The sequence below is a fragment of the Lottia gigantea genome, assembly GCF_000327385.1.
Source record: "Lottia gigantea unplaced genomic scaffold LOTGIsca_228, whole genome shotgun sequence".
Lineage (NCBI taxonomy): Eukaryota > Metazoa > Mollusca > Gastropoda > Lottiidae > Lottia > Lottia gigantea.
The window spans coordinates 92,961-115,149 of record NW_008708627.1 but is presented as its reverse complement, the minus strand read 5'-3'; the positions used below and the strand labels follow the sequence as shown (position 1 = coordinate 115,149).

General features: G+C 32.3%; 1 protein-coding gene across 1 annotated transcript; it reads right to left on the bottom strand.

Annotated features, from left to right (window-relative positions):
• Positions 1 to 1,003: 1,003 nt before the first annotated feature.
• On the bottom strand, positions 1,004 to 16,679 carry LOTGIDRAFT_174956 (hypothetical protein; the record flags this gene model as incomplete). The annotated part of the gene is made up of 12 exons (XM_009054845.1): positions 1,004 to 1,303; positions 1,876 to 2,013; positions 2,811 to 2,923; positions 3,223 to 3,384; positions 3,947 to 4,017; positions 4,323 to 4,402; positions 8,430 to 8,542; positions 10,433 to 10,501; positions 11,029 to 11,104; positions 13,058 to 13,116; positions 15,060 to 15,134; positions 16,670 to 16,679. 12 exons carry the CDS (start codon positions 16,677 to 16,679, stop codon positions 1,004 to 1,006), a joined length of 1,266 nt encoding a protein of 421 aa, XP_009053093.1.
• Positions 16,680 to 22,189: the final 5,510 nt, after the last annotated feature.

The window sequence follows — 22,189 nt, the reverse complement described above, 5'->3', positions numbered from 1 at the left end:
AAGCACCATTTTACAGAGTCAAATATATCTCTTGAGAAAACATTTTGAAACTTTAAGTCCATGGTTCACCATTTTCGGGAGGCAATTGTACCACAGTCATGACTCATTCTAAGAGCCTTCATTTTGAAAAATCATTAAAGACTTGATAAATCAAAATTATAATATATAGTTTATTTACTCTTATAGTTCTTATCATCCAGACGTACAACTTTCCGATACCCAAATTTCCAGGATATCGATAAGCTTGAGAACGAATTAAATAAAAAGTTAAATTTTATTTTTTTGAGGTCTATTTGAAGGAATTATGTGATTTTGGTACAGTTCTTGTACTTCTGAAGACTACCTTAATATGTTCAAGTCCCGAAAAAGGCGAACCTGTCCCTTTAACAGAAATTGCCCTGTTATATTCAAACAGGGAGTAAATACTAGCTTTTCAATAACAAGATTTTTCTTACAAATCAAATCTCTTTTTGAACCCATTTTGTAACCATTGTTAAACATGGAAAGATAGAAACAATTGTATAAAGCTGACTTGATTCAAGTGATGCATGCCCAGAGGGGGTACAGGTTAGCACCCCCAATGGTACCCCCCTCCCTCTTTATTTCTAACAAATCTAAAAAATTGATTTTTATACGTGTTTATTTCGTCCCAAAATATGTTTCAGAATGCACCAAATCAATCCCTTTTTTCTAAAATTTTCTTCAGAGAACCCCCCCTCTCAGACGCTCCATGAGAGTTTTGCGACTATGATGCCTCCACAGAGAAGCCAAACTTGTAAATAGCATCGATAGTTGTACCCTTATTTGTACCCCCAGTCTCGGAAGACTACAGCCATCACTGTGCATGCCCCTAAAATACTCCAAATTTATTTTCTTGCACATACGTGTTAAATTTCTTCAATTATATTTTTCAAAAACAAATTATTATTCCGCCATTTTTAATTCCCACTGATTTCCAAACACTTATAATATACGAAACAGCAACAGTTCAACTGTTCACTCATCACAAAAACATTGACGTTGTTGATGTTGATGCTGTTGGTGTTGCAGTTGTGCTCATAGAAAATAAGTCTGAGGTTTGATTTTTAGCAAGGCAATACGGCAATTCTTTTCCATGACTACAGCCCTCACTGCTCACGGCGTTTACAATAGCTAATATAGTTCCAACAATGGCTACCAGGATACCAAATATGGCAGTAAGTATTGGGCCAATATTACCACGCGAGAATAACGCTTCTTGACGTAACCTCATTACACATAACGATGGAATGATATATGCCAATGGTGCCGCAGCCAACACTCCCTGAAATGAAAATATTTTGGATTATTACATATTCTTGCAATTTGGAAGTTATAGTCCAGGACACTGTTTCTCAAAAATTTGTTCGATTGAACTTACACATTAAGTGGAGAAAAAAGTTACTTTTGACGTTAGTGAATCATTAATTTATTCGTATGTATACTATATTTTGGAAACAGGGCTAAGAGACCTTATTTTCGAAAACAACAAATAATCTAAATGTTAAGAAATATAGTAATCTGATTGGATAAAAAAACTTATTTAAAATTGATTTTAGTGATTCACCAATTTCATAAATTTGCACCATTCCAATTTTCAGTCAGACGTCTGTGTTTCTTGCCATTCCACAAAAAATAAGTGACGTCATTTTTCTTGAAATTTGGTCCTTCGCAATTAGTGATGTCATCAAACATTTAGTTTTAGTGGAATTGCAAGAACCATAGACGTCTGATTAAAAATTAGAATGGCGCAAATTGATTCTTTCATTGTCCCCGATACACATAAAATTTTTAGAAGACCTCTTTACAATCCCTTTAATATGGGTTATTAAAAATTAAAAACCCAACAGTACTCACATTAAATTCTAGTACAACACCTAAACAATCTGTTGACATGGAAACAGCTCCCGCTAAAAATACCACAATGACTGTAATGGTCACATGTCTCCATAATGGAATCGGTGGGTTGGAGGCAAAAACAGCATTTTCTATAACCTATAATACAAAAATATTTTTTCCACAAACACTGAGCTAAAAATTTAAAATGAGCTGCCAGTGGGAGTATGTTACCTTGCCTGGCAGCTAGTCTTTTGAAAATAAGTTCACACTTTCGTTCTGTTATTTTTAGCCACTTGCGTTAGGGTCTAAAGACAGGCCTCTTGAAAGTTCATCTGTTTGATGATCCAGCCAACCAATCAGATTTCAGCCCTCTCCAACACTGGACTTTGGTGACAGGAACTACAGATGTATTCTGAGAAGCATTGAACACTCTCTTTTTGGATAGTGCAAGTATTAATGGACAGAATTTGTCTAGCTTGTTTGAATTCTACCAAAGAATGGTGAATGAACGGCTGTTTTGTTTTGAAATGGGTTCTGGATGTAAACAAGTGGTTGCCTAGCAAATTACACCCACTTCCCTAATCAATCTTTGTATATCAAAGGCAGTCACCAATCTGTGTCAAATCATACCAAAAATCTAATTTGAACATGATATTGTTGATTTAATCAAACACACAAAATTTCGTAAAATTTTGACATAAACTGCCAACAAATTTTGATGCATTTTTCCTAAGTCTTCAAATTCGAAGATGACCAAGATCTCATTGTAATATAAATGATTACACCAAATTTCATTTAAATCGTGTGAAAACTGTAGTCTCTATTGTATTCACAAGCCACTTGTGGACGGACGGATGGACAGGGGCGATGACAATATATGACTACATTATAATGAGGTCTGGATGTAAAAAAATGTTTGACTATATAGCTAGATATCAAGATAGAATATTTACCTCTCGTGTTACAAAACATTCAACAGGGTATGTTAACATGATAGTAATAGAGAAACATAATCGTGCTATATTCATCAATACATCATCTCGACAATAATTCTCCATCAAGTCACCTGGAATTACAAAATAATTGAATTGGTTGGTGCTCGATTGGAGAGTTCTAAACAGGTTCCGACTGTTGCAAATCTGGCCTCAATCAAATGGTATGAAAGTAGAATATGTCACAATTAAAATTTTCCAATCTATTTCCTTCTCTGCCATTTTGAATTCTGTCTGGAAGGTTTTTTTCAGAACACATGGTACGCATTCGGAACTTTGGTCAATAAGTGAAGATGATTTATTCATGGTCATCAAATTTTCACACACCAATCGAGATTGGAACCCACAGCCAACATTGGTTAATATATCATACCTTGTGTATGTCCAGTAAAAGAAATATAACCCACTACTCCTATTAATATACACATGAATGCAGCGAAACCAATACTGAGATGGGTGACTGTACTCCAACGTTTAGAAGTTGGATTATCTAATGATCCATGAATTAGGAATGTATTATGATGACACATATAAGCTGAAATACAAAATTCCAATTATAGCAGTCTAAGTAAATTAAGATCAAACTTTCTTTCCGTTTTTTATTCGCTTTTATTTTCAATATTGCCACTTCAGTTAGGGTCAAACGACAGCCATTAACAGTTAGTCAAATTAACCTTATGACTTAACTCTATGAGGTCTGCTTTAACCAATCAAATTTATACCCTCTCCAGCCCTGGCATTTTGTGACACGGTGTTCATCTGGTTAGGTCAAAAGGTTAATTTGATCATTGTCCATGATGACTGTCATTAGACCACCCTAACTGATGTGACCATATTAAAAAAAAAATTTTAATAAAAAACAGAAGGAAAGTTAGATATAATTTTAATTGGAATGCAATTTATAGTACTACGCTGCAAAAAAGTCTATCTAATTCAAATTTGATTACACCATTCATTCGAATTAACACGTGAAAATTCTGAGTTCATCAACCAATGAACGCAAAAAAAACTACATTCAGTCCTTAAATAAGCACACTTCTTTAATAAAATATTAGAGTAGTCCAAACAATCTAAAATATATCAAATTTGCCACTTACCAAATGCTAAAATAGCTATAGCTTGTGTTACATTGTAGTTAGCAAAATTCCATGCCCCTTCTGTAGCAGGACTGAAAAATAAACAAAATTGGTAATGTAATTTTTGCACTGCAATTATCCATTCTATTAAAGGGATTGTAAGGAGTTTTTCGAATTTTTTTTATGTGTATTAGGGACGCTGATTGCATCATTAGCACCATTCCAATTTTCAATTAGATGTCTGCAATTTCATTCAAACTAAGTGTTTGATGTCGTCACTAATTGCAAGAGGCCTTAAGTGATACAGCATATTTTGCTTTTAAAGACCTACATGTTGTAATATGGTCCACTTTTACAAGTGTAAAAAGAAAAAAAAAAAAATTCCAAATTTACTTACATATCTTTGGCAAAACCTGCTGTTCTAATAACAACACACACAAATATAAACCAAATCAAAACAATGGATAAAAACGCCCACTGGAAAATAAATGACAAAAGTCACTCTTTTGGCCAACATTAAAGGCATTGTAAAAAGGTTTTCGAAATTTTTTTATATGTACAGGGACACTGATTTACAATTTACACCATTCCAATTTTCAATCAGATGTCTGTGGTTCCTTCAATTCAACTAAAACTAAGTGTATGATGAGGTCACCAATCGTAAAGGGCCTTATATGATAAAGCATATTTTGCGATTAATCATCAAAAAGTTAGTGCTGAAGTCTGATTGAAAATTAGAATGGTGCAAATTTATGCTATCAATATCCCCAATACACATACAAAATTTAGAAAACCTTTTTACAATCCCTTTAAAAAAAATCGACATGGAAAAAATGAATACGTGTAATATAATGACTAGATATTCTAGATTAAATTATTAAAAGCTAGATAAAGGACTCTGTTTTTTTACTGCTTCAAAGACAATCTGTATGATATCAAGTCTTATTTCATTCTATGTAAACAGAAATTTGATTTGTGACAATCAGATAACATATTGATTGGAATCGCTGATGATTACACGACAGGCAAAATCAAGCCTTTAATTAGAAATATTAACCAGTAACAATCTAATTGTCACATTAGGTGTAATTTGTGGAGGTACTAATATTAAGGTTCTATAGCACTGTCAGTGAGAGCGTTGGTTCTTTACATGACGTCATTTACTTGGTTATGTCAAGCAAATGGTGACTATGGGTTCTAATCGCAATCAGCGTGTAAAAATCTGATGACCTTAAGTCTTCATCACTCATAATTCGGGGTGACCCACCAGTGGCGGAGCCAAAGGAGGGGCAGAGGGGGTTGCCGCCCCCACACAGCCCTGAAAGCAGGTTTATCAGGTAAAAATCTCATCGGACTTAAACCTTGCTCCGACACTGGGACCCAGCTGTAAATGGAAAGATCACTGCCAAGGACCAGCTTGTAGAAAGGATCCTTAACTGTGAACCTAAGTTGTTATCCTTGTAAAATATAGTTGTTCTTTCTTTCTTTTTATAAACCCATTTACATCAGGCCACTATAAAGTGTTCCGTTCTCATTCCAGACCAGGCCACGATAAAATGTGCCCATTTACGTGCCCATTTACATTATAGTAAACTCAAGCAGTCTGAGAAGCGTGGAACTCTTTTTGAAGAAGTTAGAATGAATCCTTGTCGTCACCCTGATGTAATCAAAGATCTGGATGTAATCAACAAAAGAGGTCATATAAAATATTGGATCACAAAAGGGGGTCATATGAATTATTGGGGTATATGAAATATTGAATCACAAAAGGGGGTCTTATGAATTATCGGGATATATGAAATATTGAATCACAAAAGGGGGTCTTATGAATTATCGGGGTATATGAAATATTGAATCACAAAAGGGGGTCTTATGAATTATCGGGATATATGAAATATTGAATCACAAAAGGGGGTCATATGAATTATCGGGATATATGAAATATTGAATCACAAAAGGGGGTCATATGAATTATCGGGGTATATGAAATATTGAATCACAAAAGGGGGTCTTATGAATTATCGGGATATATGAAATATTGAATCACAAAAGGGGGTCATATGAATTATCGGGATATATGAAATATTGAATCACAAAAGGGGGTCTTATGAATTATCGGGATATATGAAATATTGAATCACAAAAGGGGGTCTTATGAATTATTGGGGTATATGAAATATTGAATCACAAAAGGGGGTCATATGAATTATTGGGGTATATGAAATATTGAATCACAAAAGGGGGTCTTATGAATTATTGGGATATATGAAATGTTGAATCACAAAAGGGGGTCATATGAATTATTGCGGTATATGAAATATTGAATCACAAAAGGAGGTCTTATGAATTATTGGGATATATGAAATGTTGAATCACAAAAGGGGGTCATATGAATTATTGGGGTATATAAAATATTGAATCACAAAAGGGGGTCTTATGAATTATTGGGATATATGAAATGTTGAATCACAAAAGGGGGTCATATGAATTATTGTGGTATATGAAATATTGAATCACAAAAGGGGGTCTTATGAATTATTGGGATATATGAAATGTTGAATCACAAAAGGGGGTCATATGAATTGTTGGGGTATATGAAATGTTGAATCACAAAAGGGGGTCATATGAATTATTGGGGTATATAAAATATTGAATCACAAAAGGGGGTCATATGAATTATTGGGGTATATGAAATGTTGAATCACAAAAGGGGGTCATATGAATTATTGGGGCATATAAAATATTGAATCACAAAAGGGGGTCATATGAATTATTGGGGTATATGAAATATTGAATCACAAAAGGGGGTCATATGAATTATTGGGGTATATGAAATGTTGAATCACAAAAGGGGGTCATATGAATTATTGGGTATATATAATATTGAATCACAAAAGGGGTCATATGAATTATTGGGGTATATGAAATATTGAATCACAAAAAGGGTCGTATGATATATTGGATTGTAAAAGGGGGTCATACAAAATATTGGATAGCAAAGGGGGGGGGGGGGCATATGAAATATTGGGTCATATGAAATATTGCATCGCAAATGAGGGTCATATGAAATATTGGGTCACAAAAGGGGTCATTTTGAATCATAAACTGCGATACCACTTAAATTGAACCCTGTATAAGATACACAATAAGAGAGATTAAAGAAACTATTGTCACAAAACCCAAGAGACAGTATGATGTCAAGTCAACCTTCAGATTTCAATAAATGAAACAAGAAAAATCAATATTTTGGGTTTTATAGTAATTTATTTTTCTAGTGAAATTGAAATAAGTCTGATAAATTATTCAGTATTTATCAAAGGAAGAGATAGGTTTTCTAATTAAATTGCTGATTTTATACAATGCAAATAGGGTTGCCAGCTATTAGGAAGATAATCAGAAAATTAGAAGGTGATGGCAGTATTTTCTTAAAGGAATTGTAAAAGGTTTTTCTCAATTTTGTATGTGTACGAGGATAGTGCTGACACAATATATCGGTGAATCGATGTATCGTGATACGAAATGCCATGATACGTGTATCGTATCACGACATTGTGTATCGATACTTGGCGATACCTTTTATTACATGAAAAAATGGGGATTTTTTTAAGTTGTTTTATGATATAACAATTTTTTTCACTGAAATTGTTAGAAACTTTTTATAAGACAGTGGACACTAATAACCACTTCTATCAACTATATTACCAAATATCACAGTTATAAAGTTATAAATTAATATATCTAGAAACTATTTATAAGACAATGGATGTTAACCACTTCTATGATGTTAACCACTTCTATCAACTATATTACCAAATATCACAGTTATAAAGTTATAAATTAATATATATATAGAAACTATATATAAGACAGTGGACGCTAACAACTTTTATCAACTATATTACCAAATATCACAGTTATAAAGTTATAAATTAATATATATAGAAACTATTTATAAGACAATGGACGCTAACCACTTCTATTAACTATATAACCAAATATCACATTTATAAAGTTATAAATTAATATATATAGAAACTATTTATAAGACAGTGGATGTTAACCACTTCTATCAACTATATTACCAAATATCACAGTTATAAAGTTATAAATTAATATATATAGAAACTATTTATAAGACAGTGGATGTTAACCACCTCTATCAACTATATTACCAAATATCACAGTTATAAAGTTATAAATTAATATATATAGAAACTATTTATAAGACAGTGGACGCTAACCACTTCTATCAACTATATTACCAAATATCACAGTTATAAAGTTATAACTTAATATATATAGAAACTATTTATTAGACAATAACCACTTCTATCAACTATATTACCAAATATCACAGTTATAAAGTTATAGAAACTATATATAGAAACTTTGAAGGTAAAATGTTAATTTTTATCCCATTACACAATATCGCAATACGTATCATATCGTCACGAGATATATTTTTATATAATGACAATGGTAATGTAAAACAAATTGGACTCACCTTACTGAGGCGAGATATATTTTTATATAATGATAATGGTAATGTAACAAAACAAGTACTAAGGAATATAATAAATTGACGATTTCCTAATATAGAATGTACTATCGAATAACCTGAAATATAGAAATAAATAAATTTGAAACTTTTTAAGACTGAGATATCATGTACATAAAATAAAATCATCTAAATATCTATTTCAGAATACTTGGTCAGTCTTGGGCCTCATAACCCTCGTTTATACTGGCATAAATATTGATCTGTCACTCATTGTAATTCTGCTGGTAATTCTCTTCTAATTTAGCTTATCATGAATTAATTAAGGACATGTGAGACAAACTGGTATTTATCCAAGTCATTAGAACACCTCTACTAAGTATTAGCATTTTCATTTTCATAAATGAAAATAAGGGAATCCATCTTTAAAGGTACTATTAAATTTGAACAATGCAGCAGTCTGAACTGAATATGACACTGAAATGGAGCAAAGAGACACTGTAAAAGGTTTTGACAATAAGGCAGTCTGTTAACAATGCCTGCAAGTTCCTAATACCATAATCCCAGAAACTGATACAAAGACAGCAGAAGACAATATGTCTGATAATTTTGAAATGGAAAAGTAAATCTTCTTAAAAAGTTCTATTAAACCATTCAATAAAGCTTTCAGATAGCCTAAGGTGAAGCATTAGTTTAAAAATTTAAAAGTAAATCCAGATTGAAATATGTTTTTAAAGGGACAGGCTATCCTTTTTTGGGAATTGATTTGGGTCTTCAGAACTACTGGAAATGTACAAAAAATTGCATAATTCCTTAATTCCTCACTATATATTTCTATAGATGTCTTTTCTATATATGATAATCTCAAGAAAAGACTAGTCGTCATTTTAACTTTCAAATTCTAGACACACATGCAATTGAAGCCTCAAATGTGGATGATGAACTGTGAACTTAGCTGAAAAATTCCCACTTCTGAGACTAAGGTAAAGGTCAAATGGATGGCGACCCTGTCCCTTTAATGAAAAAATAAGAAGGCTGTATGGTGCATAAATTTGTCAAATTAGTCAAATCAATATGGAGTGTAACAGACTATATACATTCTGCTTGTCAAATTCAATTTTACTTTAGCTGGTGCATAAATTTGTCAAAATAGTCAAATCAGAATTGAGTGTAACAGACTATATACATTCTGCTTGTCAAATTCAATATTATCAGACAATGTTGATAAATGTCTAAATTTCTGCAAACAAATATTGCTAAGATAATATGATTTGATTTGTATGGTTTCATTGCAAGGCATACTAGACGATAAATCATTGGATATTTAAGTGTAAACCAAGCGATAAATGTCAAAGATATAAAAGATGATTGGAGTTATTGTCTGTATTCAGGGATGTAAAATCTAAACAGACAATAATATTCTCTAAACTTAATGGAGGAGATTAGAAAATCGGTTCCTCATTGTAGACACACGTATAAAAGCAAACTTTATTAAAAAATATCCACCATTTGACACCTGACTGTTAGATAATAAGATTGTATAAATTCAGTCTGATTCCGTTAAAGGGACAGGTTTGCCATCTGTTTTACTAACTGTACCTTAATGTCAGAAACAGAAATTTTTAGCTAAGCTGATCGGTAATAGTGTTCACAGTTTACCGTCGACTTTTAAGCTTTCAAATACACGTGTGTTCAGAATTATCTGAGTCGTCATTTTTTGAGACTCTGTTATATATAAAAAAGACATATAGAAACAGAAAGAGAAAGAGGGATTTTTGTGGATTTCTAGTACTTCTGAAGACTATTTACATAATATATTCAAAACACAAATCAACCCCACAAAATGGTGGTATGTCTGAAGAGAGCTGTGAACACTATTACTGATTAACTTACCTTAAAAAATCCTGTTTCTGAGACTAAGGTATGATTGGTCAAAAAAATGGCGCCTCTGTCCCTTTAAATAGATTGACTCCCACCTTAATAATGATATAAATAAATAATTTTCTTACCATCTCCAGCAAACATGAGAACTATCTTGGTAATAGTATCACCAATAATCACATTATAACTCACCATAGCTATAAATATATAATACTTTATTAGTACTTTCACAGACTAATAAAACTAAGACCAAACTTTCATTCCAGTTTTTTTCATTAGATAGCTAGAAAAAATATTTTGATTGCTTCAAAATTACAGGCATTGCCAAGCTTTATTACTTGATTAAATCAGAAAGAAGATTCACAGAAGAACATGGAACAAAAGTTTAGCATAGCAACTTCAGGTAGAATATAGCTCCATTAGATCAAGGCACAACACTTTCGTTCTGTTTTTTCTTTGTGAGCTTTTATTTTTAGTATAGTCACTTCAGTTAGGGTCTAACGACAGCCCACTTGAACGTTTGTCAAATTAACTTTTTGACCTAACTCGATGACGTCTGCTTTAACCAATCAAATTTCTGCCCTCTCATTTTTGGTCAATTTCAACTTTTAAGAGAGCTGTCGTTAGACCCTAACTGAAGTGGCTATATTAAACAAAAAAGATAATAAAAAACCGAGCAAATGGCCCAAAAAAGCACTGCCTATAACAGCCACTAGATACTTACCAATAAAAGGATAAAGAAATTGTAAAACTGTAAGAATGTAATACCCTGGTTTACCAAACGCCACTAGAACCATGTCCTAAAAATAAACATTAATCATTTCATCAAAGATGGATATAAAAAATGAAAAAATAATTTTTGTTTTTTTTTGCAATTTGCAAGCACAGTTTCAGTTCCTTTGCATTGGACCTAAACAAACATGAGTTCTGCAGATGTTTGATGCTCCCTTTAAATTTTGGGCCATATTATGGGTGACCTCTTGAAATCTCGTAGATGCCATATTAGACTTTTTGGTACCATTTGAAAGTTCGTAAAAGTGTTCGTCAGTGATGTTTGTGCGAACACAGTGTGTGTCCGTTCCCTTCATTACTAGCAAACAAGTTGTAGAAAAGTATAAAATCAAATTCCATTTTATGTCTTTCCATGTGACACATCCATCATGTCCAAATTACATTCCCATTCGTCATACTTCCTCGGGGCTGGGGTAACACAAGTGAGAAAAATTAAGTATTCATAGCTAAATATTGTCCTCTCGAAATTGGCCCTACTGTATTGGAAGCAAATTTCAGCCAATCAAAACAAATCACTCATTATGACTCTTTGTTTTCGAATATAAACAAAACTACAGCAGCGTGCCATTACATATTTTGATGAATATGTACGGTACAGGATCGAGTAAGATTTTCGTTAGTAAGAATGGAAGCAGAGAGGAAATAAAAACCTTACTTTGGAATATCTACTTGGAAAGAATGTGTTCTTATCTCTTCAAACGGGCGGTGGCAAAGCGGTGTTGTGTTTGTTTACATGACCACATTTTTGTTCTAACGATATGATTGGTCAGATTTCCATGCCCCCAAAACGAAACGTAGTGGGCTTAGTTTAATACGGGTTAATAACACCATGTTGAAACCCATATTCAAGATATGATGCTAACATGTCTAACATGTTCTGTGCATTATAGGAAAGCCATAAAATATCCCTGCTTCCTTGGAGACTGGCCATAGCAATCAATAAGTAATTCTCAAGTGTGGTCATTTACATTGTTGAAACAAACATAAATCAAATCTTTCATGTCCCTGGGGAAATTTTAGAATATACCAGAACAGAGACATGAACCATAAATCCTAAGTTAAAGGGATAGATGCAGCATTTTGGAGGAGGGGGGGTGGGGGGGGGGGGTGATTTGATTCTTGAATATATGTAAATAGTCTTCAGAAGTACTAGAAATGTATGAAAATCGCATAATTCCTTCAAAAATATCTCAAACTAAGAATTTCTCTTCTTAATGCTATATATCTCTTTTCTATTGACAGTGTCCCAAGACACTTTCAAACACGGATAATTCTGGACACACATGGATTTGAAGGCTCAAACTTTGAAGTAGAAAGTACTCAAGGGCAAGACAAGCTGTTATAACAGATCCCAAGGCCAAAGACTAGAAGTAGAAAGATCTGACAGCAAGACTAGCTGTAAAAAAGGACATGATTCGATTCTTAAAAAAAGATCAACAGAATATATCAAAATCCTACATTTTCTCTAAAATGTCAAATGTCTGGTTCTAAATTAGGTTGTTCAAATATTGCATTCAGAAAAAAAAAACGTTTTATTTTCAATTTCAAAATTGGTAATTGAACAGTAATTGAAATTTTAAAATTAGTTTTCAATCCAGACTGTTAAAGGGATTGTAAAGAGTTTTCTAAAGTTTTTTTATGTGTATCAGATAATTCTGGACACACATGGATTTGAAAGCTAACATTTGGTGAACTGTGAACACTATTACTGAATGATTCAGCTAAAAATTCCCGTTTCTGAGACTAAGGTATGATTGATCAAAATGTTGGTTAACCTGTCATGTTAAACAAAAGCTTTTACAATGGATAATTACATCATATTTATTGCTTAATGATTGGTTATAAGAAAAATTCCATTGCTTCCATTATGAGCTGTTGAATGGGCATAAAAGATATCAAAAAGCAATAATTGCGTCTGGTATAAGCTACACTATAGGCAAGAATATCATATATTATCTAACCTGGTAACAATGTGTATTAGACAGACGACCTCCTTCTATTAACAGGAAAATGGAGTAATCTAAAAACAGAAAAACAAAACAAAATAATTTAATAATGCAAAAAATGGGGTAGACTATCTTAATGTGGTAACAAAGTTAATCAGTATTGACAGAAAAATGACAAGTTAATGGCAGAAAAGGAAATAGTAGGAACGCAGTATTGATTTTCTTCAATATGAGGATAATAATCACTTTATCAAAAATCCTTAAACAGATTGTGAAGAGGTTTTCTTAACTTTTTATTTGTATCGAGGACAATGATAGCATCAATTTACACCATTCCAATTTTCATTCCAACGTCTGTGGTTCTTGTAATTTCATTAAAACTAACATGTTTTATGACGTCACTAGAGAGGAAATCAGTGTCCTCGATACAAATAAAAAGTTTAGAAAACATCTTTACAATCCCTTTAAAAAGCTAATGCAGATAAGCAATGCTATGTCGCCTAGTGTGCAATGAGGAAATTATGCCAATACAGCAGAACACTAAAACTGTGTTTGTGTGTGATGACATCACTAATCGCAAAGGGCTGTATTATGTGATAAAGCATATTTTGCGATTAGTGATTACAGTTGGCTGTGACCCCCACAAAACAGGGCCTAGTTTTTCTGTCTGCACACCAGCCTACAACTATCAAAATATCTATTAGAGGCTGGAATGGAGACAGATGTGAACTGATCTTAAAGGGATTGTATTGGTTTTATTAAATTTATCATGTGTATTGGGGACACTTAACTTAAGACCTTATGTGAAGCAAATTTTGCAATTAATGGCATCATCAAAGACTTATTTTTTGTGGAATTGCAGGAACCACAGACATCTGATTGAAATTCGAAATTGTGCAAATTGATGCTATCAGTGTCCCCGATACACATTTACAAAACCAATTTACAATCCCTTTAAAGTCATAGAAAGAAATGAACTAATGTAGATTTTATGTATTGAAAAAGTGACATTGAAAAAATGACATTGATATATTGACATTGGAATAGGAATATTATAAATGTCAAGAGGTATAATCCATTATAACATCACTTCAATTACTTATAGCTTTCCAAATACATCTCATCAGTCAAAATACGCCATCACATTATCTGGTTTGTTTGAAGGCTTCAGGCCTCTTTCCATTGAAGAGACTTTTAGATTGTGTTTGATGAAGTCATCAGGGCTACTTTTGTATCACAATGAAGTGGAGATGCACAAGTAGAAAATGTCAATCAAACTAGAAAAATTATGTATGATCGAAGCAGATCAGTCTTACTCTTTTGGAAACACCTGATGGTACTTCTCTTTAAAGGAGTTCACTATTAAACAAAGTTATTCCTCTTTGGACGATATTTTTGATTGACGGAATACATAATACCTACATACCTAAATATACATAATACATACATATACATTTTACATATACTTCAATTACATATACTTTAATTACATATACACACATTATACATACATTTATATACATTGCACATACATCATAAGTTCATATACATACACTAGTCCGCAACATCTGAGTCTATTCGAGCCTCTGATGGATATTTTGACAGTTGTCAGCAGGAGTAGAGTGAAGAAAAAGACCCTGTTAAATGGTGATTTTCCACACCTCCAAAGATGTGTTTTTTCTAATACAATATTGAATCACGTGAGTATCACGTGACTCTGTGACCTTTGAATTTTTGGCTGCGCACACAGTTTTATTTGGCCGTTGCTAGATCTGTTTCGCCAAAATAGAAATTGATGGAACCAGTGTAGGGAGAAAATGATGGTATGACTGAAGCAAATACATTATACATACACACATATATATATTATAAATACCTATACATCCATTATAATTACATATACATAAACTATATGATGCATTATACATACATACATTATATATATATATACATTATACATACATACATTATACATACAATAATCATATTGTAAGGTCATGAACAGAATATGGCTTACCTGTTATAGAAGCAACAAAACCAACTAGAATAATTCCTAAACCAAATCCAGCTTGTCTCAATGCAAATGGTACACCTGAAAGTAAAGAAAAATAAACAAGAATGAATTGACTTGAATCCATGTGAGTTAAAAAACTGAAATAAAACTGGGACCACTCGATTGATGAGTTCTGCATGTTCGGGACTCAAAGAATCAACCAGACATTCAATAAAACATGTTGGAACAGATTTAAGCACGCTTTCCACGTGTGCTGAAAAAATAGTAGGTGCAGAATTCAAAATGGCGGAGCAGGAATTAGATGGGAAAATTTTGAATGTGCATATCTGCTTTCATAAGGTAAGCCAATCAGTAATAGTGTTCACAGCTCAATGTCGATATCTAAGCCATCAAATACATGTGTATCTAGGATTAAACAATTACAAAATTAAAAAGATGACTTGTCTTTTTGAGACGCTGCCATATATAGAAAATATATATTTAGAATTGAAAGTAAAATTCCTAGTTTGGGTATATTTGAAGAGATTTTGAGATTTTCGTGCATTTTAGTACTTCTTATAAAGACTATTAAAGCACAATAAAGACCCAAAATCTATCCTCGAAAATGCTGACTGTTCCTCTTTAACATCTTTGAAGGTCAGTTGTAAAAGTTATTTGAAATTTAAGAAGAGAATTATCAGCATTATTTTATTTTAAAACCACACAAATAAATATTATTGTAAATAATACGTTTTGTGTTTCAACCAATCCTGTGGTGTGTGGTTATTTTCTGCATACTATTAATAAAACAACATCCGGGTCATTCTTCAAGAAACCCGCCAAGGCTGTTAAACACTTGTTGTAATTTTGCAGTTTTTAAACTACGATTACCAGCCGTTTACTTGCCGATCGGCTTTTGTTTCTTGTAAGATAAGTAGCATATTATTGTCTGATTAATTTCAGTGTTTGAACGGATCGTGTCAGCGACGAGTTAGTCATAATATTATTAAAAAAAAAGCGTTTGGTGCTTGGCCTCGTTTTCGTTTGGTTGATACAACATGGCGGGTTTTCTTCCTGTACATGAGCGTGTGCCTCTTTATTCCGTAACAGCTGGGGCTGTGTTTGGCGTATTTTATCATTATTGTTTTAGCCCAACAGGAATATGAGCATTATTAGATATTTGAGTTGTTTTATGTAGTGTAAGTTTTACACCAATATTTTATGTTTCTCATATTCTTGTGGTCATGCAAAATAAATGACATTTCACACCATAAAATTGTTCTGATATGTTTGACGGATGTGGGGAGTTGGGTTGAGGACACAAATGGCAGCCCTGATCACAGTGCTTGGTATCAAATTACTCTTTTACATTGCAGGAATTTCAATCCTGCTGAGAGCTAATCATTTATTCTAGATGCAATCCTTCATTTATTCCCAGGGTTAACTCATTAGGATTGCTACCAACACATCAATTAGTCCAGTTTGAAATTAATATGGCTGGATACAAGATTCTTGCAGGTTGACCAGCACAGTGTATGCATTTTAATTAAAGGAATACTACCTCTTAGAATGGACATAAAATTTAAAGTCTCAAACTTGGTCAATAAGTGTATATATTCATCAGTTAGACTTACCAGGTACCATGACTAAAGAATAGAATCTCTATATAAGATGATATATCCATTAAACTAAATAATTATTGAAACACTGTTCTAAGCATATTTCATAATTACTTAGTTTTATAGATTTATTAGATTATAGAGAGATTCTGTTGTATAGTTATGACACCAGGTAAGTCCAGTGATGAACAAAGACTCATTTTGAAAAATTCTATATTTTGGTCATAATAAGAGGTGTTATACCTTTAAATAGCTATGCCAGACCACCCCTTAACATGCCTACAGAGCAAACACTATTAGCTTTGTGGAGTAGCTAAAAACATGCCTTGCTGTCCAATTCCGATGTACATGAACCACAAAAACATTTGTATTATATGATAGCATATTTTGCAGACAAAGATTCTAATTATCATACAACAGTACTGTTCCCAAGTTCATAACACAGGTTAATAAAAATGTTATGAACTCATAGAACAGGTTATTAACTATGTAAATTTGTTCATGCATTCATGCACCATGTAAACAAAACAACATGGCATTCATTGAAGTTTGCCACTCACTTACTTGAAGCTAAATTGTTCCAATTTGATTAAAAGTTTCAATTTAGTTATCACAAACATGTTTCTCTAGATCTTATTTGTTTCAAGCAATACATCTTTGTGCAAAATTTCAATTCAATTCTCAAATAAATGTTAAAGATGAGTTTCCTTATTTTTTGGCGTAAAATTAAGCAAACAATTTGATTAATTTGTGTTTCTAATGAATTTATATCTTATCATATCATTATATTCTTATTGCATAATGTCCCTGTATGTACAGTCTGGATAAACAACAAATGACTTTTTAACCTTTCTTGATTGTTCACTCATTGGAATTCTGCGGGTAATTCTCCCCTAATTTAGCTAATTATGAATTAATTATAGACATGTGAGACAAATTGGTATTTTTTCAAGTCATTTGAACATCTCTACTTTCTATTCATATAAGTAATAGCATGTTCATTATCATAAATGAAACCCATTTTTAATTTTATATCAATTGAAATATCAATAACTTTCAAAGGAACGAATCCTTTGTGAATCAATCTATCTCAAGATTCAAAGGCACATGAAAAAGAAATAGCGAGTGATGTTAGGTTTTGATTGACAGGTTGACAAGCAAGACTAACAGGAAACTATAGGAACATTCAATATAGTTTTATTGAGAATGAGAAAAGTCTGGAATTTCAAAGTTCCATGCAAATTATTTAACAATCATAGATGGAATCCTGTCTGAAGAGGAACTGTTTGATAATGAAGCCACAAACGACTTGCATATTCATATACGAGTTTGAGAATTGATCAATCGATATCTTTTAAAGTGCAATATTTTATTCCATCATTAAACGGATTGTAAAGAGGTTTTCTAAATTTTTTATGTGTATCAAGGATACTGAGCATCAATTTGCACCCTTTACAATTTTCAGTCAAACGTCCATGGTTCCTGCAATTCCAGAACAACTAAGTATTTGATGATGTCACTAATCGCAAAATATTCTTTATCACAAAAGGCCATTGGCGATTAGTGACATCATGAAACACTTAGTTTTAGTGGAATTGCAAGAACCACAGACATCCAATTGAAAATTGGAATGGTGCAAATTAATGTTATCAGTGTCCCCGATATACATAAAAAATTTAGAAATCCTGTTGACAATCCCTTTAATATATTCTATTCATTTCTCAAACTTTCTTATTTTCCCACATCTATAGAAGAATAAATGAATTCCCAAGTTTAACCTAAATCTAAACTCAGACACCAGAAGATCACGAGACAAGGATTTTCCATCACCAGACATCGTTAATGATCTAATATCATGTATTAGGAAAAGGTCATAATCTATCTTTGTCAACGTTTCATTAGTTTATTATCATGAAACCTTCAAGGACATGGTGTGACCAGTGACCGCCACAAAATGGCAACAGACAAATCAGTCTCTTTAATTTGACTACGGTACTGTAAAATTGGTTTGGTGGATCTGTCCCTTTTTTAAATAAAACAGCTTCCTTATGCCGTTTAATATATATTCTGAGGGTTACGTCACTCATTCAAGTTCTGGCAGTGGACTTAAAGACTGATTCTGTTGGTGAATTAGATTGTTGTTTAGGTCAATCTATCTTTAAAGTGAATGGTCATTTTTAATGGTCAATCATACGTTGGTCTCAGCTAAGCTGATCGGTTAAAGTATTTACAGCTTACCGTCAAAATTTATGTCCAAATTTATTGACATCATAGATATAGTAGACTCAATCATCCTGTTCCACTTCCTCTACACACAGTTGCGATAAAAGATGTCTGGGTGTCAGAGACTACCTATATCAACAAGACAACTTACAGATGCCCTACGTGTTCCGAAAGAAGATAAGCTCGTGAACGAAATAAATAAAAAGTAAAATTCCTAGTTTGAGATATTTTTGAAGGAAATATGCAATTTTCGTACATTTCTAGTACTTCTGAAGACTAATTACATATATTCAAGACCCAAATCGACCCCTCAAAATAGCCAACAATGGCCTTTAAACTCTTAACTATAAGATTAAATTCATAATAATAATTCTACATCAATGGGCCATTGCTTCTGTTGCTACTAATCCCAGTGGCCATTCTTCATCCTATTACCTTTTACACATAGCTACTAAATTGATTATCTTACAGATGGGTTTCCTTATTTTTTTAGTGTCAAATTAAGCAAACTATTTGATTAATTGGTGTTTCTATTGAATTATCATGTATTCTTAATCATATCATTATGTTATTATTGCATATTATTAAGAGTTTTAACCAATTATAAATGTCCATGTATGTACTGTCTGGATAAACAAAAAAAAACTGATAATTCTCTTCTAATTTAGCTAATTTTGAATTAATTATGGACATGTGAGACAAACTCACTGGTATTTTTCCAAATTATAAGAACACCTCTACTTTCTATTCATATTAACATAAATATTAGCATTTTCATTTTCTTAAATGAAAATAAGGGAACCCATCTTTAAATGTCTGTTATAAATAATTCATTCTTGTATAATTCTATATTCTTATAGATAAGAATGCCATGCTTCAATGCTTCACAAAATGTGAAAGACAATTCTAATAAGGAATCATTTCATGCTGAAGTGATTCCTCTTCCAGAATAGAATGGCATCAAAATTATTGTTTATGAAATAACACAGTAACAGATTGATATTAGAAAGGGAATTACAAAGCCACTTAAAGGGACAGAGGCGCCAATTATAATATAATAAAATAATAATTTAACTATTTATTCATTTTGTCCACAAGCTTCTCTTTGGGGTATCTGAAAGTTGAACGTCTTGTTGATATCGTCTCTGACACCAAGACATCTTCTGTCACAGCTTTGGGAAAAGAAGTCAGCATGATGATTGAGTCTAATGTATACATATTCAAAATAATAAGTCTCTTGAAAATAACTTTCAAACATATGGACACGCATGGATTTGAAGGCTCAAATTTCGATGGTGAGCTGTGAACAGGATTGCTGATTAGTTTAGCTAAAAAAAATCCTGTTTCTGAGACTAAGGTACAATTGATAAAAAAAATTGCGCATCAGTCCCTTTAAAGGGCTGTTTGTTTCCAAGATGTAATGTCCACCTACACATGTTGTGTAAATCCAGTAACTGGTTCTATATAAATAGCTTGTAGTTATTGACATGAGTTGGTTAAAGTCCAACTCTGAGATTGACAATCAATAAAAAATATGTGTATTTATCATTATTTAAGGTGGAACTCAACAGGATTTAAATCAGTGTCACGATAGGTTTCATATTGTGCTACAAGAGTCATGATAAGATGTGTATCGCACCACAAGAGTCATGACTCATGATAAGATATGTATTGCACTGGAGAGGTCAAGATATGATATGTATCACACTATAAGGGTCACGTAAAGATATGTATTGTGCTACAAGGGTCATGATTAGATGACTAACACACTACAAGGGTCATAATAAGATGTGTATTAGACTACAAGGGTCATAATAAGATGTGTATTAGACTACAAGGGTCATGATTAGATGACTAACACACTACAAAGGTCATAATAAGATGTGTATTAGACTGCAAGGGTCATAATAAGATGTGTATTAGACTGCAAGGGTCATAATAAGATGTTTATTAGACTACAAGGGTCATGATATGATGTGTATCCCACCACAAGGGTTTATGATACGATGTGTATTGCACTATCAGGGTCACGTTATGATACATATGCTACAAGGGTCATGTAAAGATGTGTATCGTGCTACAAAGGTCAGGTTAAGATTCATATTGTGCAACAAGGGTCACAATTGATACGTATCGTGCTACAAAGGTCACGATTGATACAATATGTATCATGATAGGGGTAATAGGGTCAAATTTAACGGTTTAACTTCAAAATTATAAATAGTAATTTATAACTTTGTAACTGTGATATTTGGTAATATAGTTGACAGAAGTGGTTAGCATCCACTGTCTAATAAATAGTTTCTATATATATTAATTTATAACTTTATAACTGTGATATTTGGTAATATAGTTGATAGGAGTGGTATAACATCCACTGTCTAATAAATAGTTTCTATATATATTAATTTATAACTTTATAACTGTGATATTTGGTAATATAGTTGATAGGAGTGGTATAACATCCACTGTCTTATAAATAGTTTCTATATATATTAATTTATAACTTTATAACTTTAATATTTTGTAATATAGTTGATAGAAGTGGTTAGCGTCCACTATCTTATAAATAGTTTCTATATATATTAATTTATAACTTTATAACTGTGATATTTGGTAATATAGTTGATAGGTGTGGTATAACATCCACTGTCTTATAAATAGTTTCTATATATATTAATTTATCACTTTATAACTGTGATATTTGGTAATATAGTTGATAGAAGTGGTTAGCGTCCACTGTCTAATAAATAGTTTCTATATGTATTAATTTATAACTTTATAACTGTGATATTTGGTAATATAGTTGATAGGAGTGGTATAACATCCACTGTTTAATAAATAGTTTCTATATATATTAATTTATAACTTTATAACTGTGATATTCAAGTCAGTAAAATCCCATTTAACAGGGCCTATCTTTTCTGACTCTACTCCAGCCATCAATTAACACCTTGTCTTCACATCTCAAACCAAAACAGAAATATCCATATTCATGAATTAAAGGGTTTGTAAAAAAAAATTGAAAACAATTGAAAATCGGAATGCTGCTATCAGTGTTCACGATACACATACAAAATTTAAAAAACCTCTTTACAATCCTTTAATTCAAAGCTGTCAGTAAAAATGAACATTAATTGGCACGTAAAAAAATGTGTCAAATATCAAGTGTGAAAACATCTATTTCACTGTTAAATGGCTGTCAAGTTTAATGGAATTTCAGAATTTTTTATCTAAACGAACGATGATTTAGAATGAAATGCAATGGTTTTTATATTCCTAGTTGCCTTTTGTTCAACAAATTGATTCACT